The 27,228-nt window shown below is 38.6% G+C and overlaps 1 protein-coding gene across 14 annotated transcripts in view; it reads right to left on the bottom strand.

Annotated features, from left to right (window-relative positions):
• WNK1 (WNK lysine deficient protein kinase 1) overlaps positions 1-27,228 on the bottom strand; it is a 98,714-nt gene that overhangs the window by 59,953 nt on the left and 11,533 nt on the right. For 13 of the 14 annotated variants that reach the window (XM_090145099.1, XM_090145093.1, XM_090145104.1 and 10 more), the window contains exons 2-4: positions 8,686-8,858; positions 3,678-3,898; positions 1,519-1,676 (exon numbers count right to left, since the gene is read on the bottom strand). In XM_090145099.1, coding sequence (XP_090001225.1) covers positions 1,519-1,676; positions 3,678-3,898; positions 8,686-8,858 — 552 coding nt within the window. Of the gene's footprint in view, positions 1-1,518; positions 1,677-1,744; positions 1,770-3,677; positions 3,899-8,685; positions 8,859-27,228 lie in introns of those variants that run through there. The other variant, XM_090145085.1, reaches the window with a different exon arrangement.

Here is a 27,228-nt window from a genome sequence, read left to right as displayed (position 1 = left end):
GTGGGTTTGTTTGTTTTTAAACACACTGTTTTGTGGCTGTCATACAATAAAAAAAGCCCAGATATATCAAGATAGCCTTTCATTCTCTGCCTAGAAGCAGAGACACATACATTCCATTTTGTTTACTTTCCTGCTCTGCTCATTCTGCAGTCAAGGAAATCTTTTATTTTCATATCAAAATGTGTTTTAGAGATGTCAAATGGTAGATGAAACAGCAGAAAAAATTGAACAATGAAATTCAATTTGTGAAACATCAGCAGCAAAGTACAGTGAAAAATGTGTTGGACTGAGCAAACTGTTACCATTCCATGTTCCTCATCCACTCAGAAGTTCAACAGTCAACCAAAAACAGTGGGGAGAAAGAAGTATTCAAGTTTGTCAGAGGTACAACAAACATGTGGTAAGTAGAACCCCAGTAAGTCTATAATTAAGTTTCAAATTGCTAAGCATTTTGCAGATCAGGAAAAGGATGCTCCTGGGGATTTCCAAGCCTGAGACCATCTATTTCAGAAGATGACTTTCATCACCACGGCCCAGTTCCTAGCACATTTTAAGCAAAAGGCAGGGTAGTTGCATCAGGTGTCTGTTCTCATATAAAATAACCATACATACTGAAATTATGTTTCTTTGGCTCTAGGCAGCATTGCAAAGAATACCACTAAAATTGTTTTGATAAGCTACTTTGTTTTCTTTCTCTGATCCAGATAGCCAGCAGATCAGAATGTGCAGTTAATCAGCTAGATTTTACTCTTGTTCCTTTTGACTTAAAAGGATTACAGTTAGGTTAACCAACATGTCAAAAAAAAAAAAAAGTATATTAAAAACTTACTCTAGTTGTTGATAAAAAAAAAGGCTATTTTTCCTCTTCTTCCTCCTCCTCCTGTGCCTCCCTCACATTCTCCTTCAAAAACACAGTCATCTTCTATTTTACCAAGCCTTCCTTAGCAACTCGTCACTTCTAACATAAAGACTCTTTCTTCTCTGTTTGCAGTCAGCAATTGTATCTGTCTCTTACAGCATGAGGCATCAGGAATAAGCATTTATTTTTCCAGACCTAAGCAAATCGCTTTTTATTAAATCCTCAAAGCCTCAAAAATAATACACGCCAAAAGATTAACTGGAATAATACTTTCTCCAATCTGTAGACAGCTGAAAGTCTTTTTCTCCCTTTGCACATGTGAACAGATGCACTGATTTTCTCAGAGTAAGTTTTCACTCTCCCAAATAGCCAACCTCACTATTCTTTCTATTCCTTCTCGTCAAGTTTATCTGTTTTAAATCCTATGCAATATCTTCTTGTATACTGAACAGGTATCAGCACATGCAACATTTTATTTCCATTCACATATTTTACAACCATTTGGGGGTAAGTTGAATTGTTTTATTCCCTTCCATCCATACCCCTGAACACTCCTGCTATCTTCCCCCCCCTGCAAACACTTGTGCAATGCCATGCCGTCCAGCGTTACTCTTTTGCTAGGCTGACAGCCTTAGAACCAGTAGTGGGGAGGAACTTACACTGGTCACTCGACGGTAGATCTGCGCGGCATTTTGGCACTCAGAATAAGGATACTCAGACGTTGCCATCTCTAGCATACACATCCCAAAAGCATATACATCAACGGATTCATCATATTTCTCCTCATACATCTCGGGGGCCATGAACTCTGGGGTACCTTAAATTAAAAGAACGATTCAGACTCTAAATGTCTCAAAGCGAGCAGAGGCTGCTGGCGTTACTCACCGCAGGAGGAAGCGGATGGGCAGACCTGTGAGACAAAAGAAAGTGGAGGCAAAAAGAAGAGGGAGGAAACCCTTAGTCACTCTGTTTTATCAAACCACTTTGCGAGTCTTCCATTGCAAGGTCTTTATGGAATAAGAATGGCATGAACGGGCTGATGTAGTTCTCACTTTATGCATGTCAATGTGAGCACCAGACTGAATCAGGCATCAAATGGAGGAAAGGGGATAAGAAGGGAAAACAGTCAGACTAGCCATAGGCTGCAAACCAAATACTAAGGAGAGTTAAGACACTTACCTTTTCTCCCTGTAAGAAAGGAGGCATGTTAAACCTGGTTTCAAGAATTACCTGACCGCCCTCTGCTGCAAAAGAAGTAGTATTGGTAAGAGCCCACAGCTAGTCTCTGTCCTAGTGCTCTCCATCTACTTTTTGAAGTAGAATGGTTCAGGAAAGGCCTTGCAATGAAAAACTCTTTTGTTAAAAAAAAATATAAGTCTTCATGATTGAAAATGAAAAGTAATTTTCTGCAAAGGCCACTCACCAGAGCCCTCTTCTTCATATACTTACCTTCTCACCTGCAGTATATTTATAGGCCTACTGCAGATACAGGCATTAGTGAGGAACATCCTACAGTCAAAAAATACTTAGAAATACAGAGAGATTGAGTTACAAGCATAGAGCGTGAGATTCAACAAGTCCCATTTAATTAGTTTGCAGAAAATTTTTGCTCAGAGAAGCATCACAGCATCCCCTCTGTAATCAAAGGGACTGCACTGTATGATCAAAGACACAAGTTTGATTCTGTAACTTTAAGCACAGAATTATTTCCTGCAGATACCAGATTCAAGATAGTTTTATAGATCAATGAACAGTCCCTTTTGTCTTCACAACACAAAGTGAAAAGAGAATGTCATGGTAGCCATTTATCCAAAGGCAAACTACGAACATACAAAGTGATAATTTTGTAATAATATACTTGAAGAAAAGGGGAGCACATTTAAGAATTTTTTTTTTTTTTTTGACAATGTGTGCTTTTTATCCCTATTATTTTGATCTGGTTAAGAAGCAGGAAATATTTCAGCAATCACTTTCAAGAGAGTTTACGGGTATACATTTTTGATCCCATTTGGGTATCTGATATAGGACTGTTGAGCAATATTACATTTTAGCAAGCTTAGACACTGGAAATAAAAGCAATTTCATTTCTTGAAGCCTATTTGCCCAACTATAAGAACAAAGCTGATAAAACCATTTCTTTAAAGAATTTACAAGAAAAACTGTACTACATCTATCAATCCAATAGCTTATTTCCTGAAAATGGTCATTAGTGGATACAGAAGAATAGAGCAAGTATAAGACAATACTTCCCCAATGCATCCTCCTAACTTAATGTAAAACTGCAGTCCAGAGACTTTCTGGTTAAAACATTATACCCCAGTCCAACTGCAATATATTTGGACTTTCTTTGATATATCTTAGTTTTTGTTTATTTGCCAAGTGTAAGAGATTTAATATGAACATCTGGTGACAATTGAAAAAATTGGCTGTATAAATTAATGCTTAACTAAACATCAAGATGTTTGATAGTCAGCAAGACCTATTCGCATGTTTCTTGAAGAGACGTATAATTCTCACCTTTCACGTGCAGTTAAGAATGGTTTTATCAACAATGTTGCACAAAACTGTTGGGCAAGGCAATAAATCTATATTCTGAAATATTTTAAGTTACCATACAAATACAAAACACATACGCAGGATTTCATCATGTCATCTCATCAGGAACTTCACCTGACCTCAAAAGCCAAGAAATCAAGTCTACACATTTTCAGGCTTAGATCGTGTACCTTTGAAACCATATTTTAAAGGAAAGCTCTTAAGGCTCAAATTCCCAAGTACATAGACCGGCTCATCAGCCTTCTAAACAGTAGAGACTTACCTATCACACTTTTGGCAAAAGAAGCTCGCTTCAGGGTCGCCAGTCCGAGGTCTCCAATCTTGACTGAACCAGTGGGGCCAGTAATGAAGATGTTGTCACATTTTAAGTCTCTGTGAATAATGGGAGGAGTGCGTGTGTGTAGAAATTGTAAGCCTTTCAGTATCTGACGACACCAGCTTCGTAGTACTTTGATTTTCATCACTTTAAATCTTTTCAGATACCTGGTGAAAAATAACAGTACGTTAAATAGGCTCCAGTGTCAGCCATTTGTATTTCAAAATTAAGTTCTGCTACCAAGTAGCAGACTATGCTGTACCATTTGCTGTTCGAAAGTGAGAAAGCAGTAGCTAAAGAGACTGAGGAATTTTAATTTCATCTATTTAAAAAAAATATCTGTGCTGTTCAAAAATCAAAGAGCTGAAGATGGATCCCCCTCCCAGAAAGAAAAACTGCCCTATAGAAAATTTCTGCCTACTTCCTTCTAACCACAAGACTATAGTGCTAAAAGTTAAAAAATAAATCATTAAAACTATTATTGAATTATCAAAATATTTTAAAAATAAATAATTTGCATACCAAGTCAACCGTAAGATAATTAAGCACTCAGCTTGCTAAGTTTCAAGGCATTGCTTCCCCAACAAACAGTTAAAAAACTTATGCATTACAACTCCTTATCTAGTTATTTAAGAGGATTACCTCCCCCCTGCAGTTTGTCCTATCATTGCTTAAACAGTTAAAACCTTTTCCCTGGTGAACTATTGGGAATAGGGTAGTAAAGCCAGAGATACTAATAAAGAACAGCCAAGTACAGAGCTGCTGCAGACCACGCAAGAGTTACAAAGTCACTCTACCTTAGTTATCAATGTTATTCCAACCACTTTGATCAAGGATTCCAGATTACACTTTGAACCTATATCAAATTTACTTGCTGTCAAGCAAATAAAAACTCTTAGAGATCACTTCCCTGGTGCTGTCCCATATAGGATGTGACTGTCTGAATCTGATCAGTTAATACTCACCACTTCAAAACTACAGGGAGGAAAAGAAGATCTTTAAAATGATTATGCTAACAGATTGATGTGGAACGTACACGCACAACATCAGCATCCCTTTGCAGGCAAAACATGACCCAGTCTTAACTGTTCTAATATTGCTGCTTTCTAAATGTCAAAAGAGAAAATTCACACAAATAATTATTTTCTAGTCTTTGTGACACAAGAGTGTGATCTTATTCTACTAAACTTTAATCTATCAAAGATGTCACAAGGTGAATGATCTATTCAACTGTTTGCCAGCTGTGTATTCTCACACACTCTCTTCAGGTAGAAGCATTAGTTCAAAGAAAGTTCTTTTCTACCTTTTTAAAAAGTAAGGGCTGAAATGTATTTAGAGAAGGACTGCTGAAATGGTACACTGTGTACAGCAATAATTTTATTCTTATGTGGCCGAGGTTACTCAGTTGAAGTTGGACAAGTTTTATACTGCCACAAGACTGGTGGTAAATTCTGTGACCAGGATGAAGTTCAGCAGCTACATACTTAAAATTGAGTCAGGTTCAATAATTCAGTGGCAGTGTTCAGTTTTCTGTATACCCATAAAATTACTTGCATCAACACCAGCATAAAAACTCCATAATTAAACTCCTGTTACTTTCATTTCTCCACTTCAGAGGAAGATCTGGAAAACAAATTACTAGCAATAATTCTGCTATGAAAACAAAACTGTAAAAGCAATCAGGACCTAGTTCAAGAAGGAGTCTTGAAACAGAACGTAAAGACGGACAGGGAAAAAGCCAACCCAAGGAAGGAGACAAGCTGAAGGAAGTTCTGGATCACATCAGCTACCACTTGAATTCTTGCTATTGACACAATCCTCATTCATCACTCTTGAGTCTGTTCCAAAGATCACATGGTAGGGGCACTTCAGTTCAGCATCTGGAATCCCTAATTACATTCTTGGTTTCAAATATGCTAGTCTACTGCCAGCTTCTCACTGTTAAAGGATCTGGGTCCAACCATCACCCAGCTTCCTGCAGTGTTGCTGTAATTTTTCCATAACACCATCATAAACAAAGTCACATGTCACTTAAGGTAGAAAGTGTCTTAAAATGGAAAAAGATAAATACTTAAAAAATACATGGACAGCCCTATTAGCCTATTAGGCTTTATTTTTCCAAGTATTATACAAATGGTAACTCAGGTTTGAGAAGACCTTAACAAGTCTCTAGGCTAAGCTTCCTTTCCACATAGGATCAGCCAGGAAGTCAGAGCAGGTTCATTTGGGCTATGTCCTGTCAGATCTTGAGCATCTCCAAGGAAGGAGGCAGCACAACCTCTTGGGGCAATTTGTTCCACTGCCTGACTGTCCGCACCGTCAAGAAGCTTCTTATTACACCCAGTATGAAGCTCCCCAGTTTCAGTTTATGCCTGTTACCTCTAATCCTCCTACCAACCAAGCAGCAATAGAAAGAGCCTATGACTTCTTCATGGCACTGTAAGACTGCTGTCAAGTCACTCCTAAAGGTTTTCCTTTAGTTCAGTTTTTCCAGCTCATGATCACACAGCAGGTGCTCCAATCCCTAACATCTTGATGACCGCCACTGAACTTGCTCCTAGATGAACAACATCATTCTTCTCTATTTAACAGGGCAGTTGTCAATTAAAGACAGTTACTTGATCTTAGCACAGAATGCAAGCAAAGATGAGAAAACAAAGCTTTCCTAATAGTTATCTTCAACAAACAGAGGAAAGTAAGAACTAGAGTTTGACTTTTTGTCTCGCAATTTTATGTTTGCTTGGATTTTTTTTTAAACCAGGAAGGCTCACAATCACAGCATCTCATCTCAAGGAGCTAGAAGAAATCCTACTTAGGCAGAAACGGTTATGAAGGCACATGTCCTACCAGAATCATTAATACTTTCATTTGAAGTAGATCAGGAATACATAGTACAATGGCCTTTGAAGACTGAACTAGAGGCTGAGACTTAAGTCAGAAAAATTAAACTGCCATCTTCATTAACAGCGTAATTAAGACTTAAAACAGACGATTCAATTTTTTCCAATACTTTAATTCTGTTAATATATAATGTTAGAAAGCAAATTTGTGTAGTAATTGAGTTGTAAAACTTCTAAATTGGTACGTAGAAGTTCAGGGACTTTTCTTTGTACAAAATGAAAAGTCTTCCCAGGCAGCATTTTAAAAGGATGAGTTCACAATACTGCATACACAAATACAATAAAACATCATGAAAAGATGCCTTGGGATAACATTACACATCTCACGTTTTGCTTGTTTTTAACATCAAGTGGCAACAATGGCTGTCCCTCAGAATGAGGAAGATACCACTTGTTTTAAAAGCAGGTAGTATAAATACACTGGATAAGTATGGAAGCAATATACACTCAAACTCCATATGCTAAAAATAAGTGAGCAATATGGAAATAGAATATAAATGAAATACATATTGATATTAAATTTGGTATTTCAGAAATTTCTCATATAGTTTACTTGTCACATATGCGGTGAAGGGCAGAAAAATGAACTAAATTACAAACACAAAGTAAGAAATAGTGAAAAAAGTAAAGTGTGTTATTTAAAGATAGCCAATTAAAAAGAGTATTAAGTTTTTTTTCCCTAGATAAAAAAAGACCTTCATACTTCAGAGTACAAGACAATCTTATGGCTAGTAAATCTTAAGTATTTCTTCCTATCAAAACATTGTCTTATAGTCATCTGCTTTTACTTTATCTTGCTTATGCCACTGCATAACAAAGCAATCCAAACATTAAATCTGTGAGGGAATGAACAGAGTGAGAAAGAGAGGAAAAGTTATATCCAACCCTATATACACTAATATGAAAATAGATACCTGCAAATAGATGCATCTGTACAAAGCTGTAAAACCTTCATACTGTTCTAAGTACAGGACATGAAGTAACTGATCTATTGCTTTATCTGATATACCTTAAACAACCTCAGAAAAGCTCTTCATGGACACACAGATAAAGTTACAACTTCTTTAGTCCTCCAGCCCTATTTCAAGAAAGAAACACATCCCTATAATTACAGTTCAGACTCCCCAGAGCACATTTTTCCTGCTTTAAGCATGTCCATTTGTGGCAATCAACAAATGTTGCAAGAGAAAAAAAGCCACAAGAAGTTCACAGCCTATTTTAACCAAAGTGCCTACACTCTATTCACACATTTAGGATTTAAATGCTAGTCCAAGATTTAAATGGACACCAAATTAAGACAACTCACAATCCATGAATTTTTAAATCACAGCAGCTTTATTTCCAGTAGTGCTTAATAGCAACTGGATGCTCCTGAAGAAATTCACATCTCTGCAAGATTTACAGCGTAAGACAAAAGCACGATTTCAGTTCAACTCCCTCAGCTTTACATACCACTAGAGGGCCCTCACAGCAGTTTGAATCACTAGTTTCCAACTGGCTTAAAAATAGATCTAGCTTCACTCAATTACTTCACAGGTCAAAACTGTAAACGCTTCCAAGCTTTTCTAAAGTACAACCTCATGAAGTTTTAACTAAAAAGATGTATTTTCAGGTGGTTTTTGTTTTCCTTCTTTTTACTGATTATTGGTACTGTAGTAACACCCAAGGCCTCCCAAACAAGGTGAATCAATTAGTGCTTTGGACTCTACAAAACACCTCATGGCCAAATTGAAGGAAGCTCAGGAGGAAAACAAAAGGTACAGAAAAGCAGCATACTTACTGAGTTCACAAAAATCAGAGAGTTTTCCTGCATGTGCTTACTAGGACAATCACAAGAATCTGACAAGTTCGCTAACATAAAGAATGGTCCATTGTACCCTGCAGTGCTAACAAAACTCTTCTTAAACTCCTTAAACTTCTTAACTCCTCCCTTGCAGGAGTTTAGCCCTCAGTAAAAGGTCTCTGTCCTTAGCTACTTTGAATTATCACCTACATCAAGTGCTCTAACTGTGATAATGTTCATTAAGTGCTTTGACATGCTAGAATTTACTTACGTTTTTAATGTTCCAGATGTCATGAGTTCTGTCACAAGGACAATACATTTTTTTCCTTTGACTGTGGACTCCCAGGAATCGTAGAACCTGACAATATTGGGATGCTGAAGCCCTTTCAGCATTCCAGCTTCCTCTTTGAATCTTTGTCGCTCTGACTTGGATAGTTTCCGATCCTAACGAAAAAGAAAATAAAGCTTTGTTTTATTTCATAGAGAAACAGCAAATTGAAAAACAGTTGTGCACAGTCATTCAACAAGAACCAGCATCTTTTAAAAGCCATTTTGCTGACAGTTACTAATGCAGTAACTTCTCTATTTAGAAGATATTCTATCATAGCTTTCCTTACAGTATGATTGGGGATTATCTCCTAGTATTATTTCTTTCATCCCTACTCCAAAGGGATTGCTTGACTTGAAGTGGAAAGGGGACAACGTCCTAAAATACTCATGCATTCAAGGTCAGGCAAAAAAGGATCATTTAAAGCGCATATCTCAGATTATAAACACCTATAATCTTCAGTTACTCCTTCAAACATAGAATCCACACCATTAGTAACAGACTAGATTAATTCTCCATATAGATGATAGAGCAGAAAACCTAACATATAGGATGCATTTCTAATGGAAAACAAATAAATTTGGGTTGGATTTTTCTTTTTTATTAAAAGCATGACCTCATGATTGAGCAAGCTTCCTGTAATCTAGCATCAAGGAAAACAAAGACATAATTCACACCAGAAAGACAGCGAGCTTTTGGCCAGAGACAAGTCATGAAAAAGCTTTCCTGGACAATATTGCTGTACTATCTACCAACAATCAACTATCTGATATCTTCAAGATTATGACCAGCTGACCAGGAATAAATTGCGAATATGAATAGTCTCCCTGCATCTTTCAGCTGTCAGTATACCAGTGCATAGATACACTAGTTTGGCTGATAACTGATGTAAATCAGATCCATATGCAGATAGTATTAAAAACAATTCAAGATACATTCAAAGCCCAGATTTTTACAATCAGTGTTTCTACCAGCTGATTACAAATAACCAGCGCCCTCTGTCAAATCTCAGCAATAATTTTAAGGCCACATTTACTTTTCAATTAGAAGGCAGTAGAATAAGTACGTGGGGTCTACTCAAACTGTTCACAATTGTCCACTAGTCTGTAATTCCTCTTCCTTTGTTAACAGACAATGTGTTTTCTCAATACTATTCAGCCATGTTAATATCTAAACCATCCTCTATTCACATAAATTATCAACTTTTCCTAGGAGACACGGACTACTTCATTTCCAGATGAAGCCCCAATTTTCAGAAGTGTAGGAGTCTTACAGATCAAACAGAAGAATAGGTCTGAAATTACTTCAGACGTCAGTGCTGTTAAGTGTCTATCACTGACCATATATTTATGGTTGTTTAGGAAGACACCAAATTCTTAAGTGCCACACATTAATCAATAGATATCAAAACCATTCAATCCCACAACTATTTCCCCCTGCAGAAATTAGTGCAATCACTTCCCCTCACTCCTTCAGAAAGCATACTTGCACAAACATAAGTTCTGATAGAATGTGCTTGCAGAAACACAATGAAAACGTGTCAATATTCATGTCTGCTGAGGTTTGGTGGTGTTTTCTGGTGGGTTGTTTTGGTTTTTATTGGGTTTCTTTAATATGGAAGTAACATTCCCTTTTGAGCTCTTACACAGCTAATAGCTTTCCTTTCTTTATAAGATAGAGCAGCACAAGTTCTGTCCAAGACCAACGTAATCCTGACTGTCCTGCATCACTACTGCTTGTAAAAGCAGTGAGCTGCTATCAGCACATCGATCAAAAGATCATACGCACACTGTTGAAGAATCTCAATACCTTGACCAGAACACACAATCACAATAATCATTCTCACAAAGATAACGAAGCAGATTATTCCCAGCCTCCGCTCTTTATCCATATAATTCATCTGGTTAGCTCTACATCCAAATACTATTTATGGTAATTATAAAACAATTACTTGTTACATCGCTTACATTTAGCGATGTAATACAAACACCTGCATTTATTTTTGTCCAAAAACTAAATTATAGTTATACACTCAGATTAAGTTTCCTGTATTTTGTGAACTAACAAACATTACTAACCAATTTTAGACTACGCTTGACCTTAAGTTTTCATCTAAGCCTGAGTATGCCTGGTCTCACTTTGAAAGGCCTCACTGGGCTTCCCCCGTTGCTGTACTTCTGGTGCGGAATAGAAACTAACAAGTGCTAATCGTTCTTATCAAGGAGCAGACTTCTAATGGGCATGCCTATTTTGAGTCATTTCTCTTTCTGGTCACATCAATGGTAGCATCATGTTCCTGCAGACGTATCTGTGACGTTTAAAACAAACACTCAACACTTCATTGCCGGCGTTAACAGAATTTAAAAAAATCCAGACAATGACAATATATTAACACAACACTTCTCTGGAAGCCACAGTGCCCTAATGATCTCGGACAAGTTTGGACACAAATACAGGCCAATGAACACAAATTGCACCCAGAGAAAACAGCAATATTCCTGCAACAAGGAAGCATCGCACCTTGGAGCAGCACGCTGCAGCAGCCGAAGCTAATTTTGAATAGAGCTGTAAGAAAAGGACAGAAGCCACTTGTTTCATAAGACCAGCAATGCGTATGGTCTTTAACTACCCTGATTTCTAACAGGTATTTATATATCTTTCCTTAAAGGAACACTAGTGCTAGGTAGTATAAAATGCTGTATGTACTTGAAAAAGAAAACTAGTACTCAACAGTTAGACCTCATGTGCAACTACACCAACAAAGTTCATCTGTATGTACAATAATTGGAGATTACACTTGTATAAGCTACCTTCCAGCAACACAACCTGCAAACAGCCTACAGGCTAAATGCAAGGAATGTAAGAGCCACCCTTGCTCCAGTTCCATCCCCATCTTAAAGAAACAGCAAGAAGTATCATAGTTTATCACTCAAAGTAAGCAATTACCTCTGATTCAATTATATCTAAGGTGAATCAAATAAGATCTGTATCTCCTTCGGCCTTCCACCCCCAAAGCTCAGGGTTTAAGTAGGTATAGAGATGGAAGACATCAGTGTGTATTTGCTGTATCCAGCCAGCAGACCTCACAGCTTGACATTCCAGTATCACAAAGCTCAAGACTGGGTAAACAAATGCAATGTTCTCTCTTTTATTTTTATTTTTTAAATCAAACAATGAGAAACAAAGCAAGATATAAAGGTGCGTAATTTTTTTTTTTTCAAAAATCTGAGAAATCTTATGAAGAAGAAATCACTTTAAGAACTTCAAGAATATGACTTGATATCCTAATCCTTCAAAGACCAATTTGTTTTGGAATTTCAACTAAAAATAATAATTTTTTAAAAAGATTGGACACCCTCCTTCCCCAGCTAAGCATTCATTTTGACCATATAATGAAGCAACACCAAGCAGACAGGACAAACTCTTAAGTCTTGCTGTTTGCAAATCACATTCTTGCATCTCAGTTAGAGCAAGTGCTGAGCTGATATAGCCTAAATATTTAAAAATACACAAGCTGTCAAACTCGAAGAGAACTTGCTTCCTAAAATGGACTTAACTACCTCATAATTTGGATGGCATTGTTCTCCCTGAACCAGTAGCTTCCCTGAAGGACTGAAGTGTCACATCCCAATCACTGGGCTGCCCTTCCAACAAATTGAAACAGATGCATCGAGCCCACTTCGTTCATTTCAGTCATTCCTTTCCACCTACATTAAATTGTTTTGACAAGCCAGGACAAACAGCAAGGCTTCCCAGCACGTGACCTATGGTTCTGCAGCGCCAGAGGCCTGAATAGAGAGAGGCACTAAGTGAAACAATTGTTCAGCTCAATACCATTCAATAATCTTTTCTTGGCAGCTTTCATTTGTCCACATGCTTCCCTCTGACTTCTTTTGCTCAGGAAACAGCTATCAGAGCTACTTACATCATTCAACGTAAGACAGGAAACTTGGTCAGTTACAATATGCCAGGTACACGGGCTGACCCTTTTGCTGATGTATTTAATCTGGAAGAGCATGAATTTCTCAGAACAGCCTGCCTTCCATCCCTGTGCCTAAGTACCTTATGTGAAGGAGAAGAAATAAAGACAACTAAAACCAACCTCATCACAGATCAGCTCTTCTGCCAAGCCACAGAAAGTGAGGTACATCAGCAAAAGTTATCTATATTCCCTCGGCGATTTTTTTTCAGCCAAAGCTTAATGTCTGTTCAACATCCTTCTGAAAGATGGAAGGAAATACATTTCTGACATTTAGATTAATCTTAAATTTCATCTGGGCTGCTCGTACACCAGTTAATAGCTTCTATTGAGCAATTTTTCCATGTGTTCTCCTTTCTGAATTCCTGCGGTCCTTCCAGGCGTTGTCCCAAAGCAACATGACAAGGACTGCACAGCACACCGGATCCGGGAGCAGCCTCAGAAAAGCTCTTGCTGGGTACAGTGCTCATGAACTCAAGAAGTCTCGCCCTCTGCCTTGCCTCATTTCTGCTACCCAGCCCCAAAGAGCACTAAAGGGGCCTGAGCTAAATTACAGAACAATTCAGAAGAAAAACTTTTCAACACAGTAATGTAACAGACCTCCAGAACTGCATGTCAAAGACTGAGTTTTAAATGCCAGTAAAAGCAACGGTGCCCTGTTAGGAAAACTATGGGCAAATATTTCATTAACAGAATGAAACGACACACTCAACTGAACAGCCGAGTGAGTGATCTGCTAAACAACTTAAAGAGAAGCTCTCTCTTCCACATATTAGGAAGATATCAAGGAAGAAAGTAATAGACTGATTGCTTTACCTTTTACAGACAGGTTTTGCCTGCTTTCTGCACATCACACCACTAGATCCAGAAATTCTGCATTGCTATACTGCTCACGTAAGTACGGGGTTTGGGTTTTTGCTTTTTATTTTTAAACTCCACTGAAGAAACACCAGCTAGCTTTTATCTAAAAGAGATGTGCTAGAAAAAACCAGACAAATTAGTAGGAATGAATCTACTTCAAGTGATGTGCTCTGACAACGTACAGCCACAGCAAACTTCAAAGCACTGGTGAATTATAGATAAAGTGACTCATAACCAAGGTAAATAAAATATCTAGCTCTGCTGAAGTTACACCAAGCAGCATTTTATCAAGCTTCCCAAATATCTGAAAATTTGAGGGAAGTTACTGCAGCCCCCACCCTATTATTCAGAAAAAGTAGGATACAGAACAGACAAGTGTTCTTCTGTGTGCATTTCTGCAGCATATGAAAAAGGCTTTGGAAGCCTTTTAGGCAAGGTTAATGAGGGGTCATCGGAGGAGAAGCTAGCAAGACAGTGTTCTGATATTCAGTGCTGTTAATGGAACCACAGCTTTGTGGGCTGCAGTGTTCTCATCCTGAAAAAATCTAGCAGTTAAGAGGAAAAATGAGCACAGTGACCACTGAGCTAGATTAACAAAATATCAACACAGAATTCACTGAGCTTAAAGATCAGCCAGTGTTACACAGTCGATACCTAGAAATGGAAGTCTGAGTGCACAGGAACTGCCTATTTTTGTGTCAACACAAACCACATTAGATTTCTAAAATTATAAGACAAGATAGAATGAGGAGGAAAGATACCATTCAGAATGCATGTCTGTACAGCAACAGACATGAAAATTGAGATCAAGGATCTCCACGCATCCTTCCACCTGTATACCCTTCTACAAGTCACTGAACACGAAAAGTAGATTAAATGCAGCTAAGCAGCTGCTATTGCAAGAGAGTTTTTGTTTATTCTATCTGAGGACCTGGTTTGAGAGTATAATTGTATAATATAATGTTTATAGAGTTATATAAAGCTTTAGCCTACCACAGAGTGGAGAATCAGGTCTGCAAACCTAAGTTAAGACTTTTCAGGCAACTCCTGCTTCATGCATTCTCCTTGCTACAGCTCTCCTAGATTCCAGTAGTAGCCTTCTGCAAGTAAGTCTCTACAACCTAAGACTGTAGTGGATGATTCCATAATATGTGTAATACTTTGGGGGCTCTCAGCACACTGGGGAAGACTCTGCCAAGGTTGCCAGCTGCTGAATAAGCAATACATTAGAACTGTGCCTACTGAGGCCAATGCCACACTAAGATACCCCAATTTAGTACACAAGAACTCACCATATCAAGAGTTGCCAGAACACAGCTGTCAGTGCTTCCAGACTGCACTCCATGCACAGGTGGAGCAGTATATTAAAACCGACACACACACTGTTCTTTAGATAAGTCAGATGTTATTTCTGCCAAAAATATACATACGCATTAACCAAAAGACAAGCCAAGAATAAAACAAACCAAAAAAAGCTACTCTCCAAAGAAGACAAAACTAAGAAAAGAGTCAGGCTACCTCACTATAAAACACACACTTGCTCAATATCTTCTAAGCATTCAGAAGGTTAGACAAAACAATCAAACCAAACATCAAACTCCTTAATTATCTCTCCCTCAGACTGGGCCACTCATTCCCATAAACAGCTCTGCAAAGATTTTAAGGAAGAAAGTATTTACAGAAATTAGAAATCAAAATCAGTTTCTGTGTCTGTTTGAAGCCACGTTGCTTTCTGAAGGGGAAGAATACCTTTATCTTAACATTAGGTTGCAGAGTCTCAAAACAGAGACTTATAACAGCAGAAAAGTCAGCAGCCATTTCAGTATACAAGAATTAATTAACAGAATAGCAAACATGAGGATTTTTGTTGTCCTGTATTCTAGATGCAATTAACCAGTAATTTCAGTCCCATCTTCCTCATCCTCAATTTTGGGGATGAAACATTTTGGGGATAAAGCTCCCAGGACAGGTAGCAGAATGAAAGGCAGTGCCAAGTTAGCACTTACTGAAAGCACCACCTCATGACCTCATGTCCCTGGCTGGACAAACTCTACAGCAAGGCTCAATTTTATATAAGCTACAGACAGTTCCAATGGAGCGTACAGATAATCTTGAGCAAGATTATACTGAAGTATGAGGTTCATATTTGACACAATGAAAGGGATAGGGTTAAAACAGTCATTTATCTACCACACCTTTTCAGCTTTGTGATTAAGTGCAAATATTTTTCTGTAGATTTCTTCCTACTCAGGTAGAAGTATTCAAAAGTGCTCTGAGTTTTAGACAAACACACAAATCATCTTAATTGAAAGCTCATGGGATTATTCACATTCAGCTGTACAGTTCCCTCTAAAAGCATCTACCTGTACGTTCTTCTGCCTTCTTATTTCTAACATTTCAGTGCATAAACTTATGAGCAACACAGCACGCTCTTATCACTGAGACAGGTGAGTGATGCAGATAACACATGCAAGCTTAGTGCTGCTCCTCAGAGGAGGGAATTAAAGCAACAAAATATGCCTATCTTGACAGAGATGATACCTGGGTAAACTTACGAAAAGGAGGGGAGGAAGAAGAGAAGGGAAATACAACTCTTAATATTCAAACATGGAGCAGACAAATGTTTGAAGTTTTGACAAACTTTTCCTAAGAGCTCAAGCATTCTGGTGCTTAGATGTAGAAAATAGGTCAGTTAAAAGAAAAAAATGAAAAAAGCTCTAGGCTTTCCTTATTCATTTGTATTTAACAAATGTGATATCTTACTGATTCAGGGCTTGAGTTGACAGGGTTCCTCCATTCATTTTTCAAAAAAAGCACTGACCCCATTCAAGAAAAAAAATAACACAAACATTTAAAGTTGGCAAAAAATTAAACCACATATAAGCAGTGTGCAACTTGAACTCTGTGCATCTTTGCACAGCAGCCCTTTCCTGCTCACACTGCATATTACAGCGTAACAGACAGGGGACTGGGGTAGGGAGTTACACTCCGTGTTGTCTAAGCTTCATGATGATGAATCCTGTAAACATCAAAATTGAAATTTAAAATAGTTTGGTAATTTACTCAAAGCACCAGTAGCTTTATTCTGTCTTCCAGTACAAAGTAAGTTTTTTGTTTGTTTTGCTTTCCTTTTAACGTACAGATTAGAACTAGCATCATTCTGCATACACGCTTATTACTGTCCTCAAAAGAATTCAGTCTGCAGATGTCAATTACATGTAGCTGAAAGAGGCAATACTTAAGCTTCAGAAGACAATTATATCTAACATTAAAGAGAGAGAATCCATAACTGAAGCCTATGTATGCGATTGAAAGATATCAAGTGATGCTCCCCATTTTTTCCTGCAATTGCTTGTTTGCTTTGACAAAGCTATGACTCATCAGTATGGGGGAAGGGGAAGGGAATATCACCACTAATTACATTCCTCTGTTGAGGTCTCTTCCCACTGTTATACATGCAGCAGCACCCACCCAGTGGCAGCACCATCTGGGACACCTGGTGGCAGCAATGTGCTTGAAGAGCCACCATCACTCAGAGTTCCTGACAACGGGGCATTAACACTCACGTATGTGCTTGTTTGCACCAAGTTCCAGCACTGTTAAACACAACTGACCCATAGCTAGTCACAGTTACAAGCTTCTTCCAAGGCCAAATCCTCAGGTTCCAAGATCCCATAATTCACAAGGATGTTCAGAACAAATCTAGTACTAAGATTGCTACACAGGAAGCTGGAAGTAAGGAATAACCAGGACACGCAAAACAAAGATGCTTAAGAAAAGGAAGTTAGGAACAGCTCAGAGATGATCTCACCAGCTAGCTTAGATACAAAACCATTCTGCCTCACTTCCTTACACCAAACAAAGAGCAGAAGTGGGATCAGAAGTGTAAGGAATATGGAAATACAATGTGTATCATGAAAACAGCTGCAGAAAAAAAAAACCTTTTGTCCTTCTGCAGGACAACAGCAGATCAGAATATTTCCTCTTTATGTAAGGTTATAAGAAATCTTAACACAACTTCCAATGTTTACCTTTTGGAGCGGTAGCACCGTGAGAATTGTTATCTCCAGCAGTGCCTAAGGTAATACACGAGGCACACTCCAGTACCTTGCTCACTGGAGACACAGGTGTGAGTGTGCTGCCTAAAGATTGGGACAAGGAGACAAATCTAGGTAAGATAATGGCAGAGAACCTACACCACTCTAAAAGGGCTAGAACAATCTGGCTGACAAGCTTCCCAGATACTTACACTGTCTGATTTCTTAGCTTTCCACTTAATATGAGCATAACATATGAGGCAGCAAAGCATCTAGCTTTTCCCAAGAAAAATAAAATAATCAAAAAATAAAAATAAATCAAAGCCATACCACGTGTGAGCCTGTTCCAGAGCTGGGCCGCATGTGGATAAATGTGTTAATGCAAGTTCATGCTACTCCTCTCCCCACTTCACGTCAGCACAAACACTTGAAGGCAAAGCAGGAAGAACTGACCCAAGAGAACCAAATCCTCCTTCTGTAGAAAACAACAACTACAACTAATCAGTATATTGCCTAATCCCATGGTTTCCTTCAGGAAATCAAATACTTCACTTACACTCTTTAGAGCAGAGCTATGAAAACTACACAGTAGCTTCAGAAATTTATGAACCTTTCAAACGTTTTAAGTCAGTTACATACTTTTCCTTTGCTCTCTCTACAACCAGTAGGAGAAAAAATGCTAAAGAGTAGATACAAAAACTGTGACTTAGGCATGACCTTCTCTGGTATCTCTCAGGTTCCTTGAAAATCTGGTCTAAGAATGGCAAACAACTGTTTGGGCTTCAGTCATTTCTATTCTAGGGTTTCTCTAGGCAGCATTTGTGTTTCCTTACACAGAAGTCTGGAAAAAAATTGCTGAAGGTTTTAGGCAATTTGTTCAGCCTTAAAGGATGAACACAGGGGATAGTGATCAAAATGCTGTCCTATGCCAAAATAATCAGTACTCAGAATGAGAACTCTCTCCACTTTAAAATTTCTAATTTGATCTATGGAAGATAAACGAGTAAGTTTGCTATCTGATACCAATTCACAGTAAGGCTTATGCTTAATACAGAGGGCTTATCACTGAGTTAGAGTGCTAGCTGAACAGAATTCTCCATGAGCTATTAACCAGCTGCATCACCTTGTCACTTGGTTCAGATGCCTCATTAAAACTTTGGGAGCTCATGCCGATTCTCATTTTGCACTCAACTGATTGCTTTGTTAGTGAGAGGGAAGGCACATCCAAACAGCTCAGCTTAATTTTATGATAAAATCTACTTTTCCTCTTACAGGGTGCCAATACTGCAATGAAAAGGCCTCTTCCACAATCCATTCTCTTTACCTTATACACCAAAAGAGGAACTACAGCTCTATTTTTATTACATAGATTTCTGTAGGACTGAAGAGTCCTTTATGAGTAGGTACATGCATAGAACACTGGGGTGAACTCTTCACTAGTTCTGATACAGACAAATCTATTTACAGAACCAGAAATGTCTTAATTCTTCATCCTAAAATATTTCAAAAAACCAAGGGGAAGGATTGTCTATATCCACTTTTCTGTACACTATGAATTGCACTAGCATGCTGCTTGGAAATCATGCAGAAGTGTAAAGATGGCTCCCAGGATTTATTAGCAGTGTTCAAAAGCATAAAGGATCAAAGACAGAGATAAATGCAAACTTAATGCTCCTGTGCCACTGGTGAGTTACCTTACAAAAATTCCAACACAACAACTAGAGGTAACAAACAAACTTGGCAGAAATAATCAAGCAACATTCCCTACAAGACTACCCATGTTCTCCCACTTGTAAATTAACTCACGTTAGTCTACAATACACGTTAGCTTCAAGATGATATACAAGGTAAGAACATATATACTGCATATGCAGCCTAATTACAGCTCTCCTAGTCTTGTTGCTGCTTCTGCAAATGCATCCAAAAAACATCCTTCATTTACTTCACAGAATCATGGACGACTATCAGTTATGACACACAAAGTGTAGGCCAAGTACTGGCAGACAACAGAAAATCCTTGCGTAATCGCTAGAAAACTCCATGAGAGATCATTCATTGTTAGACCTCTCTCAGTGTTCCTCTAGGATTCATACAGATACAGTGAAATAGGAGGTAATCAAATAGTTGATGTTCTGCGCATCATATACCAAAATTAATTGTTACCCATGTTTAACACTGAAGAAGGTTCCTTAGCCAAGAAGTTATCTAAAAAGAAAAAGTCTCAGCCATGGTTCTGTCAGAAAGACATACCTGCATTAGGCAGGCCAGCACACAAGAGGCCACAGAAGCAGGAAGTCAAACTGAAGTGGTTTGTCAGAAAAGCTGCACAAGTACTCAAATACACCATCCATTGCTTTAGTGGTAGTACCACTCGTCTCATTGCCACCATAGCATTCCTGTCTGGAAACTTCAAGTTTCAGTGCCCTAGGTAACACTTCATAATGATTAAAAGAAAGACGACAAGGAGATGCCCTGAAGAAAACTGGTTTCTAATCAGGACCGTTATCTATAAGAAGAAAAGCAAGCTGGAGATCCCTCCAGAAGTTCTCTTAGCATTTCCACATCCTTTCCTTAAACTTGCTTATGAACAGCCCCAAAAAAGCAGGAAACTCACTGCCACCAGTGACTGCTCCCTTAGGGGACAACTAGGAACAACCCTATCCGTATCCACAGCTAAGGGGAGGAGAACCATACCGTTCCACAGAATCTGTGATTCCCATTTCTTCCAACAAAGCAGGAGGTAGTCTGAGCATCTTTTTCTTGGCTTGGGCCACAAAACTGAATTCTTATACAAGGGAAATATAGGAAGGATAAGTACTTTGTTTACTACTAGTTTTCTCTAATTAACAAAACGCAAGGGCCCAGCATAAGCACCTGCTGCTGCAGCACCTCAAATACTGGAAATAGATTTCAATAACAATATTGGAGTACGGAGTAGCAAGTTTTACAACTCTGAGTTTATGGTAACTGCACCAGCATCAATACTTCACAGCTGGCAATTGTGAAAGGGGAACAAGACCAAGAGGCTGCCCAATAAGCAGGAGCTGGACAGATTAATCACAGCCTCAAGAGCTACAGTCCTACCTTCAAAGCTGTTTAGTGGGCTGAAAAATCAATGATCAGGCTTCTTCCAAATTAGTTGCAACATATCTGTCCACTAGAAACAGATACTGCCCCTTGTGATTTCACTTTGCAAGTAATAAAATCCAGACTGCACTGCAAACAAAGAACTGCAGTTCCACCCCTGCTTGCTCTCGCCCTGAGCACTTTGGCTGCAGAGGCTGCTCGTTTTTTGATGCTATTTTAATCTCTTTGCTTCCAACACATGTTGAATCTAAAATTTTCTCACAACTTGCCATTTCCAAGTATGCTTTCTCAGACTGATTCAGTCCACCCTCATCTTCAGTTGAAGGTCTGCATAACCAATCGGTTCGGATCTCCATCTGCAGAGCAAATCAACATGCAGTACGCAAACCGAACTGAGACAGCCCGAGCACTTCCAACATACTCAATTGCTGACTCAGTCCAAGCGACTCCATTTCAGAGTTTGTCACACACACATAAGGCTGTAAACTAGAAACTGAAATTTGTGCCACAATGGACTCTTCTTCTCTTAGCTGATTTCACAACACATACCTAAATAAGGACTTCCCAAGAAACTTACTGGCAGCAATCAGCTTTGTAAAAATAGGGGGCTTTTCTACAAAATTTGTGTTCTTGCCAAAAACAGTGTAATAAGATGGTATTGTAAGGATATGATTGAACCTGAAGAAAGCAGAAGAGACCATTTCTGCAAATACCCAGAATTATGTAAGAGATGGAAGGGACTACTTTCCAGCTAACTCAAGGGATAACAACTGTGTTTTCCTACCACAGGCTCCCGCCAACCCTTCCTCTCAAAGCACCTTTCAGAATCCACTTCCCAAGACAGTCAAACAGCATTAGACATAGCACAGACCTGACTCTGAGCTAATTAAAAAGGAATTTCTATACAGCGTGCTAGATTCTAAACACTAGAACAAAATTAAAAGCAGTCAAGTTCTACTCTTATTATAGCTATGTTTAGACTGTTTAGATTTCTTGCACTTGCCTCATTTACATACATTTTTTGGAACTATTTTTCCTCTGTGCAATCATGATGGCTGTCACTACAGAGAAATCAGAACATCTCTACAAACCTGCAGCTTATACAGAAGCACTGCTTGCTAGCAGCCCTATTTCAATTAAAACCTGAATCGTCTATTTCAGCTTAATGTGAAAGACCCAAAAGGTATTTAAAAGGCTCAGCTGCAAACATATGAACTTGCTAATTTTACAAATACATTCGACTGAAAAGGATAAAGATTCTAATCACTGAATTTATTTTAAAAACAGATATTCCATCTTATCCAATAACATTCTCTCAAGCTTGTGGGAAAAGCAGATGGATTTTGAGCATCTGCTTTTAAACTACTAAGAAAATGACTTGGCAAGATTTGAATTTGCTATAATTAAAGCTTCTTGAGCAGTATCTTGTCACAGATGTCTGCATCAGACCTTCTACAACACACCAGAACCAAAGCTAGGTCTCTATCATTTAAACACTAAGGTTAATAGCTGCAAAGACTGCTGCTTATGCAGAAATAGAGGCTGCTGTTCCTTAAAAGATTTTCTGCTTGAGAACTTCAGTCTTTACTCCTCAGAGAAACTTATGCACTGATGGAGAATGCCTTTTCTGACAATATCAAACTTTAATAGCTTAAACATCTGCAATACAAACACGGGAACTGAATTATGTTCTATAGCCTTCTATACTGCATTTCCCATGCTGTGAGTTTGACTTGCACATGCTACACAAAGATAATTCTGTTTTACAACATCACTTCGCATTATGTAAGTGAAACTCTTTCAGAAGGCATCATACGGGCACTAACATGTAGTCCCAGTAGACATGGATCAAGGTTTGAGTTTGAATAAAGACAGGGGTTCAAGTCTCAGCAAAAAGGCAACTCACACGTCTTGGCACTGCTTTTAGGTCTCTGCTCAACCATTCTGAACTACCAAAGCTTAAGAAAGAAATGGATGTAACAGAGCAGTATTTGCGCCACCTTGCCTGAAGCTTCCTAAAACAACTAAGCTTGAAACAAGACACTCAGCTTGAAAATTCAGAGCCCAAGTGGTTAAGGTACACCAGTTGGGCAAATGGAAGAATGATCTTACTTAAGTGGTGCTTACCAATGTATCATTCCCATGAGCTGGTAATAAAAATTGAACAGCTATACATAAATATAAAGCATTACCACCATGTTTCTTCTAAAGTCAACTTGCAAAATTACAGACCATTTCAGATCCAAACTCCAGGTAAGTTATAGGCATTTTTGCTACACAGCTTGCTTCTTAAATCTGCTTGACTGCTTTTTGCAGTCCAAAAAAGTGCAGTAACCAAGGAGTTCAAGAAGTAGCTTCTAAAACTGGATGAGTGAGCTGCATTCATGCTGTTAGAGGAAAAAAGACCTGATTGACATTCATGTTAAGCACACGCATCACACGCACTGCACTAGCAGAATATTACAGCAAGTATACACAACTGGTTTCTCAGTTCTGGGCTCTCACACAGAGACACTTTTAATTTTGCTACAGCCTGGGTTAAACAGTTTTACAGCATTAGAAAAACAATATTTCAAGAGTATTTCCAATCACTGACGAGGACAGGGCTCATCTGCAATGAGATACGTGTGGTCCCTACACTAAGATCAGAGGTTTTACCGGAGGAATCCAGCCCATCATAAACACAAAGATAATTAAACAGGCTTTTGTATTTTTAGAAGCAGCAAAATAAGTATCAATTTGCACTCTATGCAAGTTGATGGCTGGTGATACAGTTTCAATTGTACACAGTTTACTAATTATTTCGACTACCATTTAAGTATTGTCACCAAGTCTTGCTCTGAATATTCAACACTAAATTGTTGTGGTGGGAGTCCTGTCAGCAACACCCAGAAAGGCTGCACAAGTATGCACAGTCTCGTCATGTCACTCCATCTAAAGAACTCCCCCTAACTACTTACGTTTTGCAGCCTCTGTTCAAAAGCCAGAAAAGCTGGACAGGCTAACAGCTAACCTTGCTATCTCCACAGCATGCATTGATGGTTCCCAGATGCTCAAACTGTAAACCTGGCACTAAAAGATGGCTGCTCAGATGAGGGTCGAGTCAAAGGATTTCTTGTTCTTTGACAGCAAAGCAAGAGATCATACACTGCTATACGGCTAAAAAAAACCACACATTTATCAGAATTTCTTATCCCAGAAATCTTAATTTATACGAATGCAGAAAACAGCATGAACTAAGGTCCATTCATGATTATGAAGCTTTTGGAAGTTGCACACGTCTTTAAATACAACCACCTTTTAGTATGTCCATAAACGCCATCAGTGTGACAGCAAAAAACACACTGTTTCCATCAGCCACACCAGACATACAGATTCAGCAACACAGGTTTTTACTGATGAACACTTCCAGTTCAAAGGCCAAAAAACTCTCATTAAAGGAGTGTAGAACAGCTTCGGCCTCCCAAGCTCCGCTCGATCCCCCAAATCTTTAGAGCTGCAAAAGACATTTCCTACTGGCTTCAAGAGCTCCTATCACACAGACATTGCATTATTGAGTTCCACAAGCCACCAGAAAACTGCTTCTGAAAACACAGCATTAATGGAAGAGAGAACTACGCAAAGCAACTCAACTAGACGTTTTGGATTGGTTTTGTCTGGTTGGGGTTGTCTTGGAGTATTGTCGTCTTTTGTTGCTGTGTTTATTGTTTGTTTTTGAGGCCTGCAAACAACCACTAGGAGCTAACAGCAGGGTCACTGATATTTATCTTCCCATTTTACAAAAGTATTAACCATAGAAATTTCAGAATTCCTTAAGTATCTCTTTGAAGCACTGAGTAATTCCCTCTGAAGGCTAGAGCAGCAAGTAGTTCAACTAATAAATGGTTGCTTTCCACATTTCTTAGTATAAACCTGTAGTTATTGCAAAGTTTTGTTTCCAATTCAGTTCCATTCATATACACTGCAGCCTTGACTAAAGAGCTACAATCTCGATTTACAGAAATTTGCTGCAGAGAAGCTATTTTAAGTTAATGACTATGCCTGTTCTATTAAAGCGCTGTTTTCAGCCATGTACTTAGCACTCAAGTTGTTTTGTTGGTTTTTTTTTTTTCCATTGCACTTTGTTTCACATTATGCTCAGTAGCCCATGCAACACACTGCATTTTGCAACCACACAGCCAATGGCCATTGGCAGACTTCCATCTCCCCTTTCTCAATATTACCGAAATAAATCAAGGTTCATTCACACATGGATGGCAGTAAAAACTCTTTACAATCTGCAAAGTCAAGTTAACCTCCCTTAATTATCAGCATCCACTAGATTTATTACGAATCTTGTTACACTTGATTCATTGTTAGCTGGGACCACATCAAGTATCTCAGTTTTTGCTGGACATCCAGACTGAAACACAGCTTGAAAATAACAGACAAGAGCACGGGACCAGAGTCTGGATAAATGTTTTAAACCAACAACAGTACAGAAGGAAAGACGACGCTTAGATTTCAGAGGAATTCTTTTAACTGCTTTAGGAACTGCACTAGCAAAACTCAGCATCAGTGGCTGAAATCATTACTATACAAGGACTTATATAATACTTTAGAAAAAGTTTTCAACTCTTCCTGAAAAAGAAATTCACTTAGATGTTTCAACCTCATTTCTCCTTTTAGTGAGTCTAGTGCTAAAATTGTTCCTATGAGATTCACAGTAAAGATTTATTTATTTCGAGTTGGGGTAAGGCTTACAGACCTCTAAACTTACAGTTTGGTCACCAAATTTGATCTCCATGACTCCTGATAAACTCACAGCTGTTGAACTCAGTATTTATACACTAAACAACTGACGTATTTCCATCTGGTCTTCATGACAGAAGGATGACTATATAGAACTGCCACTTCCAAACAAAACTTGGGGATGAGGAAAGGGAAACTGCTGAGCTGGACTGCCCTTGACCCACGACACAAACAGACAACTCAGCTGTCGCTTATGTTTTGGTCATCTGAGAAGGAGCAGAAAGTGTATCTGAAATAAGACACCCTATGCAGCTGAAGCTCAATCTAGTCCATGGACTTTTTTTCCCCCTTCCTGGAAAGAGATTTGGCTTGAGAAGGGAGAAGGCAAGAGTGGAAGGCAAATGCCCAAGAGAACTGTAAGCACATTTCCATGGATGAGATTGATTTACCAGCTGGAAAAGTCTACATTTGGAAGAAGGCAACTCCAGCATTGAAACTTAGATGCAGGATTCAGCTCTGCTCATCATTCTTTTATATATGTAGTATAAAGTAAAGTATACATGTAGTAGCCCAAACACAGACAGGTACAAAATCCACTTCACCCCAGAGTGCAAAGGAAATTTAAAAAAAAAAACACAAACCATGTTTTGCCAGATTACTTATCCAGGGATCACAGGACAATGCAGGAAAGCTGAAGCTAGGAAACAGAGCAAAAGTGTCATTGGCAATGACTGATACAGTGTTTTGTTTGGAGGGTGGAGAGGTAGGAGAGGGGAATAAGAATACTTCCTGAACAGGTAAGCAGCAAGAACAATTACCATTCCTACACACAGGAACAAGAAAAAAAAGAAGCCATTTCCGTGCATAATATTGCCAGAGAAGATAAGGAGAAAAGTCAAATGGAAAATACTTTTGTATATCGTCAACTAACTCATTCTTTCCATTCTAAATTCCAGTGCCAACTTCCTCAGATTTCATACTCCTGAAATGACAAAACATACTTAAAACATCACTATGCTTACAGTCTGCAGTTTCTAACTGCACTCACCCACACTATTGTTAACGTGCATATCAGTTGTGCCATTACCTAGTAATTATCAATGATTTTACACGGAGTAGTTGCACCCGTTCAAATTTTATAAGTTTACCCAAACCACGTGGGTTGCTGCAAGAAGTTAAGGGTTAAGGATCAGAATTTGAGCAACATATGCTTTTGGATGCGATACAAGAGTAAAATCACAGAATGCATGCATTATTTCCGAATTCAAAACTGTCTTAAAAGCCGCCACATTAGAAGCCACAACTGTTTTTTGACAGAGGTCAAACCACTACAGAAGTTTAGTGAAGCAAACCTTCAGTTAGAAAATTTGGTACGCAAACCAGCAACTTGCAATAATGTAATAATGGAGTAAATAATGGTGGCTACCGCAAGAAGGATTTGAAGATATTTTGGTGATGTTCAAAGCACAGCTAGCTGCTCTCACAAATGGATTGGGGCAAACTTTCTCTGTTTACCCCATTGTAATCAAAAGCCACTGGACCATTTCCTTGCTTCACCATTCTGAGACTACTGTTATCACTTGTGTTGGCATCCATATAAGAAAGGGCTACCACAGTTCCTACAGATTCTTTTGAACCAGTTTATCAGCAACCTAAAATTCAGAAGATCCAAGCAAGTAGTCTACAAAACTGAAGAAGAACGTAGGAAAATAAAACATGTTTTCCTAGAGGAATATCTGACTATTAAAGATAGTTATTTATAGGCAGATCTTTAGGTATACACCGTGCACA

The sequence above is a fragment of the Phasianus colchicus genome, chromosome 1 (assembly GCF_987193195.1).
Source record: "Phasianus colchicus chromosome 1, bPhaCol1.hap1.1, whole genome shotgun sequence".
NCBI classification, from domain to species: domain Eukaryota; kingdom Metazoa; phylum Chordata; class Aves; order Galliformes; family Phasianidae; genus Phasianus; species Phasianus colchicus.
The sequence above is the reverse complement of the archived record's forward strand: the minus strand, read 5'-3'. Positions and strand labels throughout refer to the sequence as shown.